At 35.3% G+C, this 20,750-nt stretch overlaps 1 protein-coding gene across 1 annotated transcript; it reads left to right on the forward strand.

The window, feature by feature from the left end:
- The first annotated feature begins 156 nt into the window (after nt 1-156).
- On the forward strand, nt 157-20,735 carry LOC139971320 (tetratricopeptide repeat protein 13-like). The gene is made up of 18 exons (XM_071977669.1): nt 157-946; nt 1,426-1,538; nt 2,412-2,487; nt 3,204-3,340; nt 4,374-4,466; nt 5,488-5,604; nt 6,018-6,128; nt 6,931-7,013; nt 10,024-10,165; nt 12,133-12,301; nt 14,029-14,185; nt 14,854-15,117; nt 15,776-15,958; nt 16,097-16,291; nt 16,940-17,084; nt 17,645-17,724; nt 18,831-18,989; nt 19,251-20,735. The coding sequence occupies exons 1-18, from the start codon at nt 481-483 to the stop codon at nt 19,357-19,359; spliced, it is 2,799 nt and encodes a 932-aa protein (XP_071833770.1). The 5' UTR covers nt 157-480; the 3' UTR covers nt 19,360-20,735.
- Nucleotides 20,736-20,750: the final 15 nt, after the last annotated feature.

Genomic DNA, 20,750 nt, shown 5'->3' on the forward strand with positions numbered 1-20,750 from the left:
TAAAGACACAATATGTGCTAAAAATGGGTAATATTTTCATATTCTTTCATTATTTATGAAAATAACAAAATTTTCTCCAAATAACGTTAATCTTGCAGGTTCGTACGAAAATGATTCCGAACTACCTTTTTAAGTTTAAAACCTACGTACTCTGGTGGAAAGTTATTATGGCTTCCATCGAAACGGTTCAGTGGACATGAGTCGCTGACTGCGAGTAAGCCCGGATACTTCAGTCACAATACAGTCATCAAAATACAAGGACCTTCCTACTGCATATGAGAAACGTAGTTTTTTGGTGTCTGCTGGGAATTCAGTAACAGCGCGTCGGAGAAGGGCTGCCATCACCGAAATGACCGTTCAATGCAAATCCTTATTAAAGGTACTCATCTAGGCCTATAGTAATAGTTTCATACAGAACTGTGTCACTAGGCTTGAACCTAGGCTGTAAACTAGACAGTGACCGAAATAGACCTGAAAATTATGGCTCTCATTAACATATGCCATGGGGCGATTTTATTTGTTGCGCTCATAACAATGGCAGTTTTTCCCAAATTATCAAGTGCCAACCTCCAAACTGGTGTCTCAATGAAATGTATCAGAACCAACGAAAATCCTGGTACCAAGCAAAACCATGTCCTAATGACTCATGGTGTTCAACTTACTATTGAGGGAGCAATGTTTTGTACACCCATTATGGACAATATTAATGTCTTTCAAGTGACCATGGCTGAAGAACTTGACAAGCTGATTGCAAATATTAACACTGGAGTAGATAACATTGTTACTGGGACGACACTACTTGAAGATAGCTACAGCGATGTCAATTCGGAAGAAATGGAATCTGAGTGCAACTGTACAGAGAAAATGAAATTGTTTGAAAACCTTGTTGCCTTGACAGAAACGACCTTGAATATAGATGCCTTGAACAGTTGCACAACAGAAACAGGTAAGCTACACCATTTTCAGACCAGTTGTAGTACCCTGTGAAGTTTTCCTTACTGGTTCACAAGTATTTATTACCCAAAAAGAATTTCATTTCTTGGTGAAACCAACAACAAAAGAAGTTTATCTCTTTTTTAATATGAACTTGATTCAAGTCAGGTTAAACTACCCTATCTGTAGTATATGTATTTGGTAAAACCAATATCAGTAACAGCTGCAATATCACCTACTTAACAATGGGTACATAATATGTCAAATTTGAAAATGTGAACATTCTGTTTTTCCAAGATGAACATAGCTTGCTTTGTTGGATGAGGGATGGGAGGGGGGGGGGAGGAGGGTTTGGGTGGGGCAGACCGCAACATGAATATATTGAAATACATGCGAACTGTATTTTTGGGTACAATTGTGTCCATCTTGCTTACAAACTGTACTTATAAATATCTGGCTAAAGTAAAAAAAAATGTATTGCTATCAAAACAGAACCAAATGAAGAAGTTGGCAGCAATCAGTCATCATCCAAACGTTTGGTCTTTGATGAGCCGGAAAGTAACGAGCAAAGCAAATCTCAAAACATTAGTCACAAACAAGCCTCAGTGAGTACCTTTCCTGTCTGATGTAACTGCATACATGTTTGAAATTATGCAAATTTTACCTGCTTCATAATTCTTCCTTTAGTGCAAATAAAATGAGATAAATATTTGTCTGCATAAATGGCACTTTAAACATATAGGGCTTAAATTAACATTTAAAAAAATTTCATTTTAATTAATTTAAGCACTGTTTGATGTCAAGATGACTGGAAATTGCATTGTCAGAATGTCATATTGGCACAAATTAAATCACCTCAGATGTTCTGGGAAAATAGGTGTGAACATCCAATTTTAGAAAAATGTTTCAAACAAACTACACTTTCCTTATGGAATATGTTTAATTTTGATATCCTTTTGTTTTGTGCATACATGCATGTTTTTGGGTGGGGGGGGGGGGGGTAGCATCAGAGTCCTTTGTGCATAGCCTCCTATTATTTTATATCCTATATAATGTATTGAACGAAGTAAGATTTAGTGATCTGTTGACCTGGTAGTAAAGAATGAACTTGAGTATCAATTTGCCAAACAATCAAAATATCATTTGAATTTAATAGAATTTGGTGATGTGGTGATTGCATGTGGTACTTTATGTATTAATTCCAAATCCAACGACCTTATTTTTCAGTCTTGTTGTCAAACGTAGGAATACTTTCATGAATGATTTAAAATGAAGTATCATTGTTTATAAATGGAGTTCATTGTGGACTGGTAATTTCTTTTGTTTTGCAGACTATATTCCATTTTATCCCAGAAACTTTCTCCTTTGTTATCTATTTTATTTAATCCGTCAACTGTTTCCTAACAATTAAGTGATGTTTCCTTTTTTAAATAACTTCCATAATTAAATTTACAATTGTTATCTTGTTTCCCGTCAAGGATTTCGCAGCTTTGCTTTTATCCAATGGATTGTTACCCTTTATAACTGATGATGAGCACCTCAATCATAGGTTGGGTGAGTTCTTTTCATCTCAAACTGTCTCATTGAAATATTTACAAAAAGGGAACAATTTTCAAAAAGTTTTTTGCTTGAATTTTTACTGATTAAAAAACTGGCAAGAATTGAGCTGCCAGTTTTGAGTTTAGAAATATTATTAGAAAGATTGTGTTTCCCAGTGGCTAGAAGAGAATATATTTATTTGTTATTTGGACAATTTTAACAACCCAGAGAAAAAAACCGAAAGAAGAAAACAAAGAAACAAAAACTTAGAGGTGTTGTTAAGTTAAGTACCCTCCCTGACTGTAACAGGAGCAAGGGCGTAGGAACCGGGGGGCTGGGGGGGCGCCAGCCCCCCCAGTGAAAAATGTGGAGGGGCGGAAGTATCATTCCGCCCCCCCGGTTCGCAAGTCAGAAAACCCCTTTTTCATTTTCAAATGAGAAAAAAAATCTCATTTGGAGCACCAAATTGCATCTACTGTAAGGCCAGATAAAAATACAAAATTAAGTTTACAAATTGGAGTGGGTGTTGAAGTGTGCTATATTGCACCAAATTGCATCTGAGGCCACCTGGAAATGCAAAAAAATTCCAAAGGGGAGGGGGACACCCCCTCCCCTTTTTACCTTTTATCAATTGATCATTTACAAACTAGATGAATGTTGTTGACATATCGTTGACTTTTGTCATTTTGGGATTAGAATGTTTTAACATTAATTTGAATTCAATTTTGCAGCTTACAGTCTTGTTTTGATGAACACTGGTCATAGCTATGAGGCAGTGAAGGAATTAAACAGCTTAATTAAGAAACAACCCAATCTCAATGGAGCTTATCATGCCAGAGGGGCAGCTTACACAAGACAAGGTCTTGAGGTAATTGTGTACAGATTATTAATGCATGAGCAATTTGCAATCTTCTATCCACAATTCTGAATAGCATAGCTAGGATTGGTACGATGGGGTGGGGAGGGGGGTGGTATGGGGAAGCATAGAAGGAGTTCATTGTTGTCCAATTGTTAATACAATCTTCAATATCCGCATTGGCCTAGGTTAAATTACATGCATACACAATATACTGACCATGTTTGTACAATTTATAATATAATAATATAAATACATAGAAATAATTCACTTACATGCTATAATTCTGTGTTCCATTAACATACAGCTAGCTAAGAAATCCACACCCCCCCCCACCCAGCCTTAATTTTATGATTGCCCCTTTTTATAGTCTAGCAAATCTTTCAGACTAGTATTAAGAAGCAAAATGCCAAGAGTTTATTTGGGTTTATGGTCAGTGTAATTGTGTAAGTTTAAATTTTTATAATTGATAGTGTTTACAGTATTGTTGTACACATATTATACATATTTCTTCTATATTGTAAAAAACATCAGTCACATCACTTGTAGTAATAACTGTAGTAATGACGGTGTGGGAGACATCCATTTTAATCCTGAAAATCACTTATTCAATCATGTTGAACATGTATACATGCAAGTACAGTACATGTATGTATGTATCCTAATGCTAGTAATTAGTAACATGCTCCTTTTCTGAAGGTACCAAATGTGAGTATAATGTGACATATAGCTCACTTCATACCAGTACTGTCTACTAATGTGGAACTGGAGGCAAATATAATATGAAGATCTATAGATTCATGCTTAAGCATCAGCAGTCATCTGATACAGGAAGTGGTGTCTTATTGTAAGGTTTAATGCGGTACAAGTGAATGTATTATTTGATCATGTTTATTCATGAATAACGGATTGTACACTAAATCTACCTCAAAATGACAATATCGCTAACATCAAATTGCAAGTTCAGGCTAACGATAATTACTGTACGAATTACGCCTGTTTGACAATGGTTTTGGTTTGAAATAATTAAGTCTCTTTCTTGCAGGATCAAGAAATGGTCAACAATGCTCTAAATGATTTTAACAGAGCAATAGAGTTGAATAGACTTAACCCCTTAGGATGGGAGCAAAGAGGAGAGGTGAGTACTGTGATGGGAGAGGTCATGGATATATTTAAACACATTCCAAGGGTTCTGAATAGGCTGATCCGCAGGCCAGAAGGTTTTAATCCAGCTCAGGGGAAAATAATCTGGCACTAATTGAGATACATGAGGACCATTTACGTATCCTTCTGGCCTACCCTGTACATTGCTCAATGTAATATTGAAGATGTTGGTTTTCCCTGGCTTTTTGCTCTCAACCAAGTTTTCTCTTTGGTCCTTGTAGAAAACTATTTGAGATCACCTGACTATACCAATACATTCAGTGCTGTTCCTTCCGTATAAATGCATGGATGTTTGCCCAGATATATGTGATAAGTTATGGGGCAGGCTATTTTGAGTGTGAAGAAGGTTCAGGGCAAGTTTCATGTAGCAAATACCCTGAATAAATGATCTATCCTTGTGTGTTATTGATCGGAAAATACCCAAGTTTACTTCAGGTTCTAGAAGGCTATTTGTAGTTAGTTTGAGGTCACATGTTATTTGAGGCCGTTGAAATTACTCACAATTCTAGGAGTGAGTGTGTGACAATTACCGTGTGAAGATGGCAATGTTCCTCTTTCATGGAACCAAACAGGACCCATGGGCTTACAGATATTCACAATATTCAATATTGTGTTGAGTATGTAACTTGATTGTATTCTCTTATGTCTCTGAAATCTGAGTGTAGTGTGCACTTGCACAGACATGATCATTTATAGTATAAAAAAAAATTAAAAAAATTGTGGGAAAAAAACTGTGTTAGCTTGGTGGGAGGAAGAGGTGTAATCGAGGTGGTACAGATATTGAGGTCAAAGGTTATCAAGGATCAGTTTGATTCATTGTTTTAATAGTGCACACATTATTTTCCATTTTTAGTATATGTGTTATTGGTAAATTGCTTCACTCTGACAATGTTTACAACATGTATTCAACAAGTATGGTTCTTTGCAGCAATGTTTTAATGATTTCCTTTAAAAAAAAAAAATTCATAAATGGTCATTTATTCTTCGTTTATCAGCTTAATTTGCTACTCGGGAGGTCCAAAAGTGCTCTCAGTGACATCAGTCAAGCCATTCAGCTAAGACCGACAGCAAAATTGTTTCTTATGAGAGGTGGACTTCTTCTAAAGGAGCAAGTAAGTCACAGTTTTAGTGTTTTCTTAAACATTTCAATATTTGACAGCCATATTTTAAATAAAAGAGAAAAGGCACAGAGAGACGAATGATTCGATCAGCTTAGTAGGCCTAAACATTAGACACGTTGGGTGAGTAACCCATCTCGGCCAGAGGAAAATTATTATGGAATTATCTTAGAAAATATTTACATTAAAAGGATGGATCAGATGAGAGAAAGGGTATACTCCACATATTATGAAGATAATATTGGTACACAAGCATCGGGATAGTAAGTCCCTTCTGTTTTCAAATGATAGAGGTTTGTTTGAAATGAATAAACTTTGAAACATTACAACTGCAAACAGAATTGTAGATGTTATTGCCAATGTTGTCTTTTCTCTTTTCAACTTTATTTTATTTTTTGGACTTTCAGAAATTTGGTTTTGCTATAAGCGATTTTCTCAGCACATTAAAACTTGACAACAGCCAGCCTGATGCATTTCACTTAGTGGGCGTGTCATTTTTCCACCAAGGAAAGTTACGAGTAAGTTAAAAAGTAAAGATAGAGAACAGGTGTGTGTATGATTTGCTTGTTTTGTCGTTAATATGCAACACCATCGTGAAAATTTCAGATTAACACTATTTGTTTGACTTCCTGCTTGATTTTTTACTGAAAGCACAAGGAATCTATGAAATGGTGATAGCATCTGTATGTGTGTGTGTGTGTGTGTGTGTCATGCCTTGTCTTGTAAACTCTGAAAATTTCAACAGACATGTTGGTTTAACTTCATATTTGGTATGCAGCTTACACCAAAGTGAGTTCAAGAACCATGTTGATTTGAGCCTGGGTCAACCTTGCTGATCAACAACATTTAGGTTAAAATCAAAAAACATGTGCATAAGGCACATTAATTATTCTCATGTAGAAAAGAAAAACATGGCAAGGAATATTCACCAAGCTCATTAGGTATCTGGTTTTCCTCTTGGAGAGCTACAGTTGTACATGAACTAAAATATGTTAGAAATCAGTTATGTTCCAGTCAGGCCAAGTTCTTGTTGCTAGATGATTACATTCTTTTCAAAAGTCCTTTTCTGGAGATTTTCAATCTGTAAAATATTCCCAGACTTGAGGAATTGTTTTTATCTGAGAAAGCGAAAATTCTTTGGGAACTGTTGTAAAATCTATATTGAAAAGTTTACATCTATGTGACCATTACTTGAGTTTCTAGCACTTATTGACCTGTGAATTCCACATAATTTATCGTCACTGATATTTGTGAACTGTTTATGTTTCCATATTATTCTCAAGATATTAGGATAATACTAATGTAAAATTATCTTTACAGGAAGCAACCAAATCAATTCAACAGGCTGTCAAAATGAACCCAAACTGTTTGGACTGTTTGCAAAACTTGGGTCAAATCTATAAGTAAGTATTATATAAAAAAAATAACTACTTTTTTCTCTCTTAATGACTGAGATCTGTGCTAATGCATAAGTTATTCAACGCTTCGAGGAAAGCCTGATAGAGTTTTCACAGATTGGGAAGAGAAAAGGTTGAACATAAATGGGCCATACTGCCATTGTTTATATCTAGTTGAGATGATGAGTGCAAATTGCTAGCATGTTTAGTTGTTTGCCTTTTTGAAGTTAAATGAAATGAGATGAACAAGCTCTCCTCAATTCAACAGTAAGAAAAGTTGAAAGGGACTGTATATTATTATAGGGTACGGTACGGGTACATACAGTGCAGTAAGGTACAGTACTTGAGATTTGATGCTCTAACGGAATGGATTCGTTTATTATTGCGGAGGGTTCCACAAAGTCATTTATAGTTACCTTTGGCTAATTGTTCAATTTTAAGAACATTTGTACTAAAGATGGATATTGTACTTATTGAAAGTATATTTCCCGAAGAAAACAACTGCCAATTAACGATATAAATAATTCTGTATTATTCTCATGTATAAAATCCCGTATTTACGTGGTGACTTGTTGATAGTTGAAAACTTTTTAGTGTGAACTTTTGAACTTGAAGGGTTGCCCAATATCAATATCATGGAATAGTGGGGAATCCCCAATTTCTGTGTGTGTACGGATTACAGGTTCTATCCTCGAGCGAACATGTTAATCTAATATCGTTCGTCGAGTATGAATGAAGGATGGTGTGGGGTGTTTTATTCCAAGGTTTGTGTTTTTCTTTTTGAAAGTGTATGTTTCAAAATGAAGGCCCAATTAAAGCGTGTTATTTTGGATGTCTTTTTTGATAACCGTGCATGTAAGACTATGTAGTTTGCCTAGCCTAGGCTAGGCACTTGAATTAAGTGGACTTGTACAGCATGCGGTTCTTTTCGTAATTATTAAAGACCTATTTAACCATATTTTCACAACTAGCACATAGATCTAGGTAGGTTACAACCCTACATGTACTAAAACCTTGCAGATCTGTAAACAGGGCAGATCGCACGCATTAGTACCCAGAGCCGTATGTAGGGAACTGTTAGGACTCAGAGTCATAAATAAGGCCCTACAATGACAGTCCCCTTTGCAGAAATTCCCCCACCTCCCTCCCCCCTCATATGGTTATCACTCAGAGTTGTATTCATACCACATTATTTCCTGTTCAGTCATTGGATCTTGCAAGTAAACCTTGCTTTACTTGTGAAATCCAGGGCCTTTACATACACAGCTGTACAAAGTGTACAGACACACAGCTCTGGGTAGTCATGTGAAAACACAAAGCTGTAAATTACAAGAAGGAACTATAGTGTTCAAAAGTCTATAGCCAAAAAAACATCCTCCATTAATTTGGTAGTATTCCAAGTCCTTCAATTCTTCTATCTGTAGAACACACAGTCGAAAATGCTATGCTTCGTTAGTTTTCGGCATGATTAGAGGTTATACCTTGCTTTCATTCCATAGTTCAAAGTTTGGTTAACATGAAAGGAACAATTTTCTACGTGTTAAAAGTTGGCACCCGTTGAGTAGCTGCCGGTGATAAAATTTGATTCCATCTTTGTTATTGAAATCAGCCACAGAAATTGTTTACGTTGTTCCATATGATGCTTCTCATTCAACAGCGAATATTGTGTTTGCTGATTGTACTTGCAACAATGCCAAAAGGATAGTTCATTTTGGAGGCCAACTGTAGTTGTTTGTTACCAGATTGAAACTAGTGGGTTATTACTGTGGCATTGTTTGGTCTTTTGTCCTTTCTTTAAAAATATCAGCTTTATTGTAATTGCCAAGGTATTCACCATTGTGACTAATTCATAGAAGAATTCTCTGATAGAATTTCTTGTATTATTTTGTATAAAAGTGAGCTCAATAAAAGATGTTACAGTACTACCAGTGATTAGCCATGTGTGTCGTTTGTGTATAAGACATCGACAGTTACTGAGATATGTAGTTGTTGCATGGAAGAAGGGAAAAATAAGATTTAATAAATTGGTGAACAAAACTATTTTTGGGGGGGAAGGGGGGGAGGAGGGAGGTTTTAGGACCATTTAGGTGCAAACTTTTATAGTGGCCAATTTTTTTGGGAGGGGCCAAAATTTTATAACTGCAATAATGCCACATCCTTAAATCAGATTGTATCCAGACTTTGAATACAGTTTTGTTGGTTAATAGCTGGTACAGGTGGGCATAAATATTATGATATTGGGTGATGACATACAACACTTTAGCATTCCACTAAGCAATTAACCATATTGCCTGTTGGGCTCTTGTTTATAATGAAAAGACAGGTCGAATATCAAGGAGATGTGAGGACCTCATCTCATTGTGCTTGGGGTTTATGTTAAGAAAACACACGTACTACATCTAAAACAAATCTACCAATAAAAATAACACAAATTCCGGATGCCATTTGTGTCATGGTTTTCTACATCAGTGATGGACGTCTTGTATGATTGATTCTAATGTAGAAGAGGTCAATAACTTGCCAGCACTAGATTCATGAACCATGCTTATTGAAAGGAACTCATGTTCATAGTGCTACGATTATTTTACATATTGCACAGTTTTTGGTGATTTCTTGTGTTCTTTTAATATGTTTGTGTACAGTGTAGTGTGTATGTATGTGAACTAGCTTTGAGGGGGCTTCTTAATCTGTAGTCAAACTACATTAAATTTTTGAAACCTCAAACTGAGAACAATCATGACTGGGGTAATACAAATATCACCAGAAACATCACTCTAACCTCAGTTTGTATATACTTGATAACTTCAGTCTACCTCAAAATGTATAGCAGTCATAATTAATGGGAAGGAATTATCAGTTTTAATTTAATTTAATTAGTTTTTTTACCAGTTCATTTCACAGCAGTTATAGAATTACCCTGCAATGCATGGGTTAAAGAAATGTATTTGATATTCTATATCTCAGAAACTTTTGTATTATATGTATGTTACGTTTTTTTTATATGATTCCTTTACAGAGAGCTCGGTGACTATGATTCAGCTTTGGAAGTGCTTAATACTGCCTTAGCATTGCTTGTGGAAGACACACAGACACTGTACCTGAGAGGTATGCTTCAAGTTGAGGGCGGCCATGTTGAAAATGCCCTCAACGATTTTCAGGTATGTTCAGTAGATTGCAGCTCATAAAGACAATTTTTTTTGCCAATGAATAGATTCCATTTTATGCTTAAAGTAATTCTTTGATTTTGAAAAGTATTCTAACCTCACTTTTTGTGTGAAATTTAGTTGTATAAGCTACCATGCATTGTAGTAACCTTAAGTAGTGTGCAGAATGTTGTAGTTTGGAAGTCCATGTGATTATGAATCAACTTTTCAATTATTTGGAGAGGGAAAAAAAATCAAATTTAAAGTGATTTTTCAGTAGTATATTTGACGATTTCTGGATTTGGTCCAGTATGTCTCAGCACGTAACTGTAATGTTTTGCACAGGTGAGAGGTCTCTCATGTTATATATGCAGCTATGGCGGGGCATCAGTCTCAAAATGTGGGGAATCGACATATACCGATTTAAATCGACATATACCAATTACAAATACCAATTTTTTTTACATATCATCGATTTAAATTGGTATGTATGTCTATTTAAATCTATGTTATGTCGCATTAAACTGCATGGTATAAGTCAATTTAAATCGACATCTACCAGTTGAAATTGATGATATATCAATTTAAATAGGTAGAAGTCAGTTTTAGCTGCTAGAAACTGGTATATATTGAAGGAAATTGGTATGTATGTCGATTTAAATCGGTATATGTCGATTCCCCAAGATTTGAGACTGATGGCCCGCCAGCATGTCATCTGTTCCAGTGGGACAATGTCAACGATCAGCATATACTGTATATCATATAAATAAACCTCTGTTTTTGTCTCCAATGTAAGGGTGGGAGTCATAGTTCATGTTGTTTGTGACCCTTGTTGTTGTCATTGTCAATATTGATGTTGGTATTTGCCCACTAGATAAGCAAGCATGTTAATTAGTAGATTCATTAAAGTTGTGATTAATGTTATTGAAGCATATTAATGATGCTCATTATATGCTGTAGAACTGTTTTCAGGGCGGTTTTAAACAGTTAAATATTTCCTGAATCTAAGAAGAAGTAACAGCCAAATTTGATATTTTTTTTCCCTTGGCCAATGTTCATTCTAAATCCTGTTGACGATGAGATTGGGGAGGAAATGACATGATTTGTTTTGTGTGTTTTCCTTGTACCTTGTGATAATACATATAAATAAACTACAATTATAGTTATTACAGTTATGTCAATAATCGTCTAAAAAGTCATGTTTTGAATTCTTGCCAAGTTAATATTTTACATAATCACAATAATTATGAGCATTTTCACTTTGTACCTTGTGAAAATACATATAAATAAACAACAATTATATTTATGACAGTTATGTCAATAATCGTCTAAAAAGTCATGTTTTGAATTCTTGCCAAGTTAATATTTCACATAATCACAATAATTATGAGCATTTTCACTATGCTTTAATGATACCATGACAAGTTTTTCAGTTCTATTCTTTTGTAAATATATCTAGGCAAACCCAAGTAAATTATTTTCCATTCAAAATCATATTGAACTATATGTTACATTATTTTAGTTTACTGTTGTCTGTAAATAATGTTTGGTTAATTCGTACTATATGATAAATTCCTTACGAAGGATTATGATGGTTAGTATTTATATGCAAGATAAATGCTCTGTGAACAGTACATGTAGGCTTGCTGTTAAATGAGTGTGTTATGAAGGACACTGGAAATGTGAACACTAAATGCTTTCTCCATATTATAAAATATCTAACCGTAATAAATTCGCTATGAACATTAAATGCATTTTGCATGATGAACTTTTTATGCATGATTTGCTGCATTGCATTATATGCTTTCTCAGTGATAAATGCTCTGTGCATGATAATTTGATAAATGGTCTTCCCATGACTAAGGCTTTCTTCATGGTCAATACACTCCATATGCATGATAAATGCTATGTGAACAACAAATGCTTTCTGTATGAAAAACACCCCAGTGATGAGTATTCTATGATGATTCTTAATTTTCTAGGCATGCACCGATATAGACCCTGTCAACACAGCATGTGAGAGGATGTCAGCGGTCTGCTTGACAATGATGGGTCAGTTTTACAACGCTGTAAAGAAAACAGCAAGGGTGATGACCATTGCCGTGGATGAAGATGAGGGACAAGAGAGAGATAAATCAATGTATACCAGAGGTTGGTTCTTTGTCTCCTTATCTCATTTATATGTAGTATGTTTATTCCATGAACAGAAACAACAACAAAACATGAACAATTCCTAGAATTGAAGGAAAAAAGTCTTGAGAATCCTGGCTCCAGACATCTTGCACTATGCTGTAGAAGCGACAATTTAAGCTTATTTTAATTTCACTTTTTCATTTCTTTTTTTACATTTTTGGGAGGTTTTGGTGATTTTTTTTTTATGAATTTGCAAGTTAAATCTCATTATACACATTAAAGTTGATTAGCTATAAAGACTTGTAAAATCTCATTGCAAATAATAGAAAATAAAAGAAAGAATGGAAAGTGTGGTGTCTTTCACATTTAATTATTTGCAGTTTACTATGAAAAGAGTGCCTAGGTGATGGCAAAGTGTTGGGATCTAGAAGGGTGTATCGCTTCCATCAATTGTAACATTAGTTTGGATAATGCTTGGCACTTGTGCTAATTGAACTTGACAACTAAATTGAGATATATGCTTTAGGGCCCCTGAGTAATGCTTTGGATTAATATCTAGTTGATAAACAAGTAGAAACAGTTGATCAATTCATCATTACCACTGCTAGTTTGTTTGAGTAACTTCGGTAACATTGTCACTGCAACGCGTGTAAATTGCTTTAATTAATGAGGAGATTTCAAATTTCATAACTGTACAATGCTGTATTGCACATGTGGTAAAGTTCTGCTACAAATGTTTTCAGAGGAAATCAAACCAACACAAACAAAGTATCAGGAAACGTACAGGAAGTACAATCTCAATAAACACCCTTGGCTGTTTTCTAAAGACACATCCTGTCAAAATACTGTAGGTGTGTGAACATTGAATGCATGATATGAGCTTTGGACGTGATGAGAAATTTAGAGGAACATGTTTTGATAGAAGTTGTGTTAGAAGTGATATTGTAATAGCTCTGAAGGTGTCATATGATACAGAAAATTTGAAAAACTTGCATTTCGATTACTGGATCACAGGTTGAATACTGATCGTAAGAATGCTCTTTACCAATCTTTTTTCCTTTTTCTCTCACTCGTCTCATCAGTTGTCTCTTCTTTCTCCTCTGCATTTCACCTGTCCATCTCCATACAGTCTCTGATCTTTACCCTTTCAAATACATGAGAATCAATTTAGAAAACATACAGTATTTAGGTTTGACTATTTAGCCGAAGTTTACATCGGGTTAAATGACCTCTATCATGAAAATGAGTCGAATGTGATATTTTTTACATTGCACAGTAAGGTAGGTGGTTAATGCATAGCTAGAATAATTTCTCTTGCTCTCCAAAAATTGAAATTTCAAAAATTGTTAATTTAAATGCAGAAAAAAAAAACAATTAAAAATTACCCCTAGCCCCAACACATATTCATAGCATCTGTATCTAACCTCATCTGCTTTGCTCATGAGAATCAGGACTTAAAGTTTACTGTGCTTCATATTAAAATTGACACAGTGTGCTATATTTCATACTTTGAGAAAAGGAAGGGGGAGGGGTATGGAAGAGGACACACTTCAATACGGCCAATTGCATGAATTATTTGGATGAAGCTGACGGAAAAATTAAATGTCAGAAAATTGCCATTAGCTTCCTTGAAATATTATAAATACTCTTGTTTTGCACACATGTTTATTAAATGGTTCCCTCATAGCATGCCCCCTCAGCTAAAGATTGTCTATGTCTTTTCGGTGACCCATCTTTCCACACAGAGATATCTCGTTACATGCATGCCCACCTCGACTCGCCCATTTCTGAGCTTAACATGGACTATGATCTTACTGCAAGATTCAGAGAGGGTTGGATTAGAGTCTTGAACTTTCCCATTGAGAGTTACGTAGAGCAACCTGGAATAGGTCCAGATATCAGGTAAGTTCAAGACTACAAGTATTTCATGCGAAATGATTGAAGTGGCATGAGTTGTTTTGGCTAATACTACCTTTGTGTGTGCCCTTATGTACTGTTACATCATCATGCAGCGTAGACAGTCTCGTTGCTATCGTAGAAGAATTAATCGTACTTAGAACCTAACCTGCCTCCACCAAAGTCTTGCTCACTGACTTCCTGAAGGTCTTTACTATGGACATTTAAAGTATGATTTTATGTACTCTACAAAATGTGTGCCGAAAATTCTGTCTACTCTCCTCCAAATTCTGACTTTTCTTTCACGTCTAATTTCTCTTTTATGTAAAGTCTGATTTTTCTCTTTTTGCACAAAGATCAAATTGACAGTTTGTCTTCTGACTCAGTCCTCCTTGAAGTGTGATTCGACTTTTCTCAAAGTCTGACTTACTTCCATAAGTCTGACTTAGGTTTTTCAAAGTCTCGGATGTCCTTGTCCAAAGTCTGTTCCCAGATAAATTGTTGATAAAGATATAAATGTCAGAAACAATTTCAATTAAGAATTGTTCAAAGCCAAAAAGGTATTTAATAGATCTATGATCATAGCTGCGCAATTAAAAATGTTAACTGCATGATCATTAATTAGTCATGATATTAGCATAATGCCTTCTGATTTGACATTTTCTCGTATACAGTGATGTAGATCAGCTTGGTTTCCACGACTTTACTCCAGAAGTCCAGAATCTCATTTGTAAGGGGCTTGCACTAGGGAACTTAAATGAACATGCAACAGATGGATTCTTGACAAACAGCAGAGAGAGCCTTGCGCTTGGTCTAGCATCCATAGAAGTGGCACAGATTGCAAGAAAAATTTGGAGATCACAGAGACTTTACAAAAATAATGCGGGGAAAAGATATGGATGGAAGGACCTCTTTGATATTTCAGTAAATTGGGTCAGGTATGTTTTTTGTTATTAATATTTGTGTGAGTATGAGTATACAAGCATGTGGAAGTTTTCTTTGATATTCCAGTGAATTGGATCAGGTATGTGTTTTGTTTAATTAATATTTGTGTGAGTATGAGTATGCAAGCATGTGGAAGTTTTCTTTGATATTTCAGTCAATTGGATCAGATATGGTTTTGTTTAATTAATATTTGTGTGAGTATGAGTATGCAAGCATGTGGAAGTTTTCGTTGATATTCCAGTGAATTGGATCAGGTATGTGTTTTGTTTTATTAATATTTGTGTGAGTATGAGTATGCAAGCATGTAGAAGTTTTCGTTGATATTCCAGTGAATTGGATCAGGTATGTGTTTTTTTTAATTAATATTGGTGTGAGTATGAGTATGCAAGCATGTAGAAGTTTTCATTGATATTGCAGTAAATTGGATCAGGTATGTGTTTTTTTTAATTAATATTTGTATGAGTATGCAAGCATGTAGAAGTTTTCATTGATATTGCAGTAAATTGGATCAGGTATGTTTTTTTTATATTAATATTTGTGTGAGTACCAGTATGCAAGCATGTGGAAGTGTTGTCTTCTCAATACACGTACTTGCTCGCGATCGTGTGTTTGTCTAAATCCTTGTTTCTCTCCTTCCTCTCTTCTCATCAGAGCTTGTTACCCTGACAGACCAGTACTCTGGTTACATCTCATGCCAGAACATTGTATACAGGGTAGTTGCGATTCGTTCAATTACCAGATTGTACTCCTCCACGGACAGACGTTTAACATCCGTTACGAAAGTTACCTCGTCAATGTCATGAATGCCACCAAGAAGCTGCTCGTACAGTACTTGTAAGTTGACGTCCTAACATTCCATTTATAATTATTAAATATGATATCTTTTTAACCTACCGGGATGTCCAAGTAATATTGGATGTGATCGTCACTCTCCAAACATTCCAGTTTTTCATGTCTGCTTCCTCACTACAGACAGGAGACATCTGACGGAGACGAAAGATTTCTGTTGAACTTGGACGAGATCAATAATTTAGAAGTTCTTCTGAGTGTCATGAGGAAGAAATTAAAAGATGTTGGATCGGGCTTCATCATCTCCAATAGAATATCCAGTCATTATCGGCGAGCTGAGAAGTTGGAAGGAGTCTCCTTTGAAGTAAAAGAGGAAAAGTGAGACCTTCAGAAACATTCAATGCAATGGTTTTAATATCATATGGTGACATTATTGTCACAGTTAATGAGAGTTTTCTCTGTAAATGGGACGGTGTGGTGGAAGGGTCATAGCGGTGTGGTGATCGTTTGATATGCTTTGTCTTTTATACACAATCAGATTCTGAGCATGCTACAAGAAGAACTTAGGGGTTCATTACTTACTTTTAAGCTAATAATTATGTAATGAATACAGTTTTCTTGAAGTATATATGTGTAAAAGTAAGTTGGCCTGACGTTTCGATCCTAGCCGGATCTTCTTCAAAGGCTAAAAGAAGATCCTTCTAAGGCTAAAAGAAGGCTTTTAGCCTTTGAAGTAGATCCTGCTAGGATCGAAACGTCAGGCCAACTTACTTTACACATGCTCTCACACAGGCTCTCTAGTGGATAAGCAGTTTGCTAACAGTTTTATTTTACTTTGATTCTTGAATTTTAGTCAGAAAATGGATCTAAGAATAGGAAGGTATCACAGCGTGAAAAGTTATTAGCAGACAATTTGTGGGACCTTATATATCATCTATTAGCAGATTGTTCCAGGTTACTCTTTGAGTTGAAGAAAACATACAAATATATCTGTAAACGTCTAAAATGTTTGTGCTTACTTCACAGGCCGGGAACTCTGATGTTCTCGATGACTTCGTTCACCTCCAAGAAGAGAACGGATCGATACCATGCAGAGATGGATCACATCTGGCATCAGCTGACAGAAGAAATGCAAAACTTCAGGAAAAGTGCCAATTCTCCAAGAGAGGTCGTAAGTTTTTCTTTTTGAAATCAGTTTTCCCTGTTCAATGTTTGTAACCTGTCCATATTATGTGTATATGACTGTGCATTAACAAGAGTTGATCATTATCTCAAAGACAAGTGTGAAAATTGTAGCGATCAGGAAATACAGCTTTAGATATCAGATAAACATCGTCAGTTTGTGCTGTTGGAGGGTGATCAAGGTCTATCAAGGTATGGATCCGTGGGAAATTCAAAAGTAGTTATTAAGACATTTTTTTGTTGTCTGGGGTACGGTGTTTTCAAGACCCCTCTTCATAAGGAGTCAGTTTCAAAGACCTCATGGTCAACCCCCATCCCCCCCCCCCCCCACTTCTCTAAATATCCTAGATTCGTGCCTGTCATCTTCCATGGATATGATAGTAATGTTTGCTTTGGAAGTTAATAATTTAGGATTTGAGTTACGCACCCTTTCGGTGTCCTCACTCCCCTATTACCGTTGAAATTTACAGATATCCACTGTATGGGTCTTATACGGATTGGTGAGTAAACTTTTAACAGTTACCTTTTTCTGTTTTTGTCACTGTTCAGGATTTTGACTCTGTGGGAAACCTCATTTTGACATTGGTATACTACTTCTATAACCTGATGCCTTTAAGTGGTGGACCAAGGTAAGGTTACAAAAAAACTCTTTATCTATTTCAAGACAACAGTGCCAGACTGCTGGCATTCAAATCATGTAGTAATGTTTTGTGGTTCATGAATAATGAGCAAATGTAAGACATTAGTTTAATGATGTAATTTTGTTCATTTTCTGCAAATTTGAAAATTATAGACCTTATAATGATTTGAAGTGGCAGTATCATTTCTGGAGTATGTATATATCTTTAATTTTTTAACTCGTTAGTATAAAAATCTAACAGATCACTTTGTAGCAATGATGCCAAATGAAATGGAACATGTTAACGGTGAAAGAAGTTTGATAATTTGCTCTTAAATTACAGCATTACCTGTAAGGCATAAATGTAATTAATCATTGTTCATTTAATGATTCTCACAGAATATTTGCATTTTTTTCCAAGCCTTGCCATTCAGAGTCAATTGAAAGCTAAGCAACACTGTATCACATGAAGGTCAAATTTTTAAGGTTATGAAAAGAAAGTATAACTTTGAAGATGTCACAGACCACCACCTATTGTGCATGTTGTAAACAAGCTTTATAGACCTGGAAAATCTTGAAAGGAATCTGCCAGTCACTTGCAGACATGAGGCTTCACAGTGTGTTGCATAATTAATTATTCAGTTAGGTGTGTCAGTAACTCCTTGGTCAGGGGTCTCCATGGCAACTGATACTATTTGGGATGATCAGCACCCTTTGTTTACCTCCCTCACTAGCTCTGCATGGGATCATTTTAGTATTCTTGTATGGTGGTTACTGTAAGACTATAATATTGTGAATCTGTATGCACCTCCCATTCCTCCTCTCAAGATCCATTACATGCCCACTCCTGCTGTAGATGCTCCACAGAGATCTGTGGTTTTTTTATGTGATTCATGTGTTTCTGGAGTACTGAATTGTTCGTCTGAGTTTTTGGAAAATAAGTATTACTCAAAATAAAGCCCTCGTTGTATCTTCAGTTAGGAAGAGTTAAAGACACTGATCGGATTGGATTTCCACCTCTGTGGATTTGTTTGTCTTTCCTATTTAGTATAGTCGCAGCACATCCTGTCAACAATGTATATCCGTGTTATTCCTGTCTTTGACTTCCTCTTTCAGCTCGATTGCATACAGTGTGGCCATCGGATTATTCATCGCTGCAGGTCGCGAGGTCACAGGCAACATTCCAAGTGGTAAAATTGTGGAGCTTGAAGCCATGCTTGCCAACAGTCCTTCTGCCTTTACCACTGTTGCCAAGCAATGGATGAACTTACAAAAGTGAGTGATTACTTCATGTCCTATCAATTGACTCTGATTCTGATAAGATTTCCCCGTCGTAGCAAACTAAAAATTTTAGCCTTCCATTTCATCTGTTTTTGCCAAACTCGTTCATTGGCAATATACCATATATTTGTTTTACGTACTGAATATTGTGTATGCATGGTGGTTGCAGCTGGCCAAAAGCCTGGCTTTTTCTTCAAAAAATTTCCGTAAAAATGAATTTGGTAATTTTCACTTTATGTGTTTTTCCTTCTGCAGATCACACTCGAGCATTTCAAACTTGCCTTCTGTTGCGGAAACATTCCCATCATTAAGGACGATGTTAGAGGTACTCAACACCGCTGATTTAACTATGTGCAAGAACTAATGGTGCAAAATTTTTATTTTTTCATAGCCAGTAATCTTTTATCGCTTTTTTTTTAATGCCATGGAATATGTGAATATACTTAATGCAAAAAGGGTTTATTTTTTGAAAACTAACCACATTTTATTTTCAATTAACACTAACAGTACTTTTTTTTATACACAACAGATGCAACTTAATTGCCTACATTGAGCTTTCTCTTTCTTTTTTTTCTGTTTGTTTAATTAATTTTGTTTTGTTGTCAGATAGCCATTATCATTTTTATTACATAGCACTAGTTATTACAGTGTCCTACCATATTTCATAAATATGTATACCATGTATTTATTAATTATGTTTATATGCAGTACTATTGCTTTACAGTACTTTTGTTTTTTCTTCCTTGGATATAATCATTTTAATTGATGTTTCTAGGTAAATGTGTCAACTGGGATAAATTGTTCTACAATAACCTATTAAAATTGGAAATGGCCTGCTGAAAATCAGTCTCTTAGTTGCATGAGGTTCAAGACTAATACAAATGGTACATCAAAAGAAAGAGCACCCCATCTCACTGATAAATAGTGTATGGTGGGATGCACCCATCTCACTGATAAATAGTGTATGGTGGGATGTAGATATAGGTCTGCGATAAATGGATGATATAGAACCTTAATATATATATATTTCTGGACCTTATTAATTGTTTGGGGATCTTCAATTGCCAAAGCTTGGAAATCTTGCCTCCAAGGTGGAACTCACATCAATTTGTTGGAAATCATTTTAACTAAATAGCTTTTTGCTTTAATAGACACTCTGAAGCCGTTGTGTATCTTTAATTTAAACAGAACCTGTGACTTCCATCTGTATGCCACATCTCTTACATAAAGCCATCCTTGGCTTCTTCCATCCACATAAAGCAATTAACTTTTGAAATAAACTCTCTCTACTCTCTTCTTCCGATGTGAATTCAGAATTTTACTAGCAGAACTTTTCATCAGGATTTAGTTATCTCTTAAATTTGACTTAAAAATAATTTTTATTATTTGGTAAGCCCATAGAAGGTTTCTTCATTCCTTACTTTTTTTTCTTTTTTATTAAGTGAGCAATGCACGATAGTTCTTTCAGTCCACAACTTTGCTTTTATTCCCCGAGTGCCTTTCAAACATTACACTATTGTTTTCATATTTTATTTCTTATTTGGTTTAGTCTATGTTATTCAGAAATAATGTCTTCTTCTTTTGTTTTGTTATCATATAGGTGCAATGTAATTTGGGTTCTTTCTGTCATGCTGACATTTTAATAGTCGAATGGTTAATACCATTATTTGTATATATGGCCTATTTAATACAAGTTCTACTGCAGGTAAAATAAAGAGGAAAAAATAGCCAGTAAATAAAGTTGTCATTGTGTCC

This window comes from Apostichopus japonicus, chromosome 8 (genome assembly GCF_037975245.1).
Source record: "Apostichopus japonicus isolate 1M-3 chromosome 8, ASM3797524v1, whole genome shotgun sequence".
NCBI lineage: Eukaryota > Metazoa > Echinodermata > Holothuroidea > Aspidochirotida > Stichopodidae > Apostichopus > Apostichopus japonicus.

Bases quoted from the DNA above. Each gene is read 5' to 3' on its own strand.
- LOC139971320 (XM_071977669.1), top strand. From the start codon at position 481: ATGGCTCTCATTAACATATGCCATGGGGCGATTTTATTTGTTGCGCTC. The intron at 3,341-4,373 runs GTAATTGTGTAC...TCTTTCTTGCAG, and splicing joins ACACAAGACAAGGTCTTGAG to GATCAAGAAATGGTCAACAA. The intron at 18,990-19,250 runs GTGAGTGATTAC...TTCCTTCTGCAG, and splicing joins CAATGGATGAACTTACAAAA to ATCACACTCGAGCATTTCAA.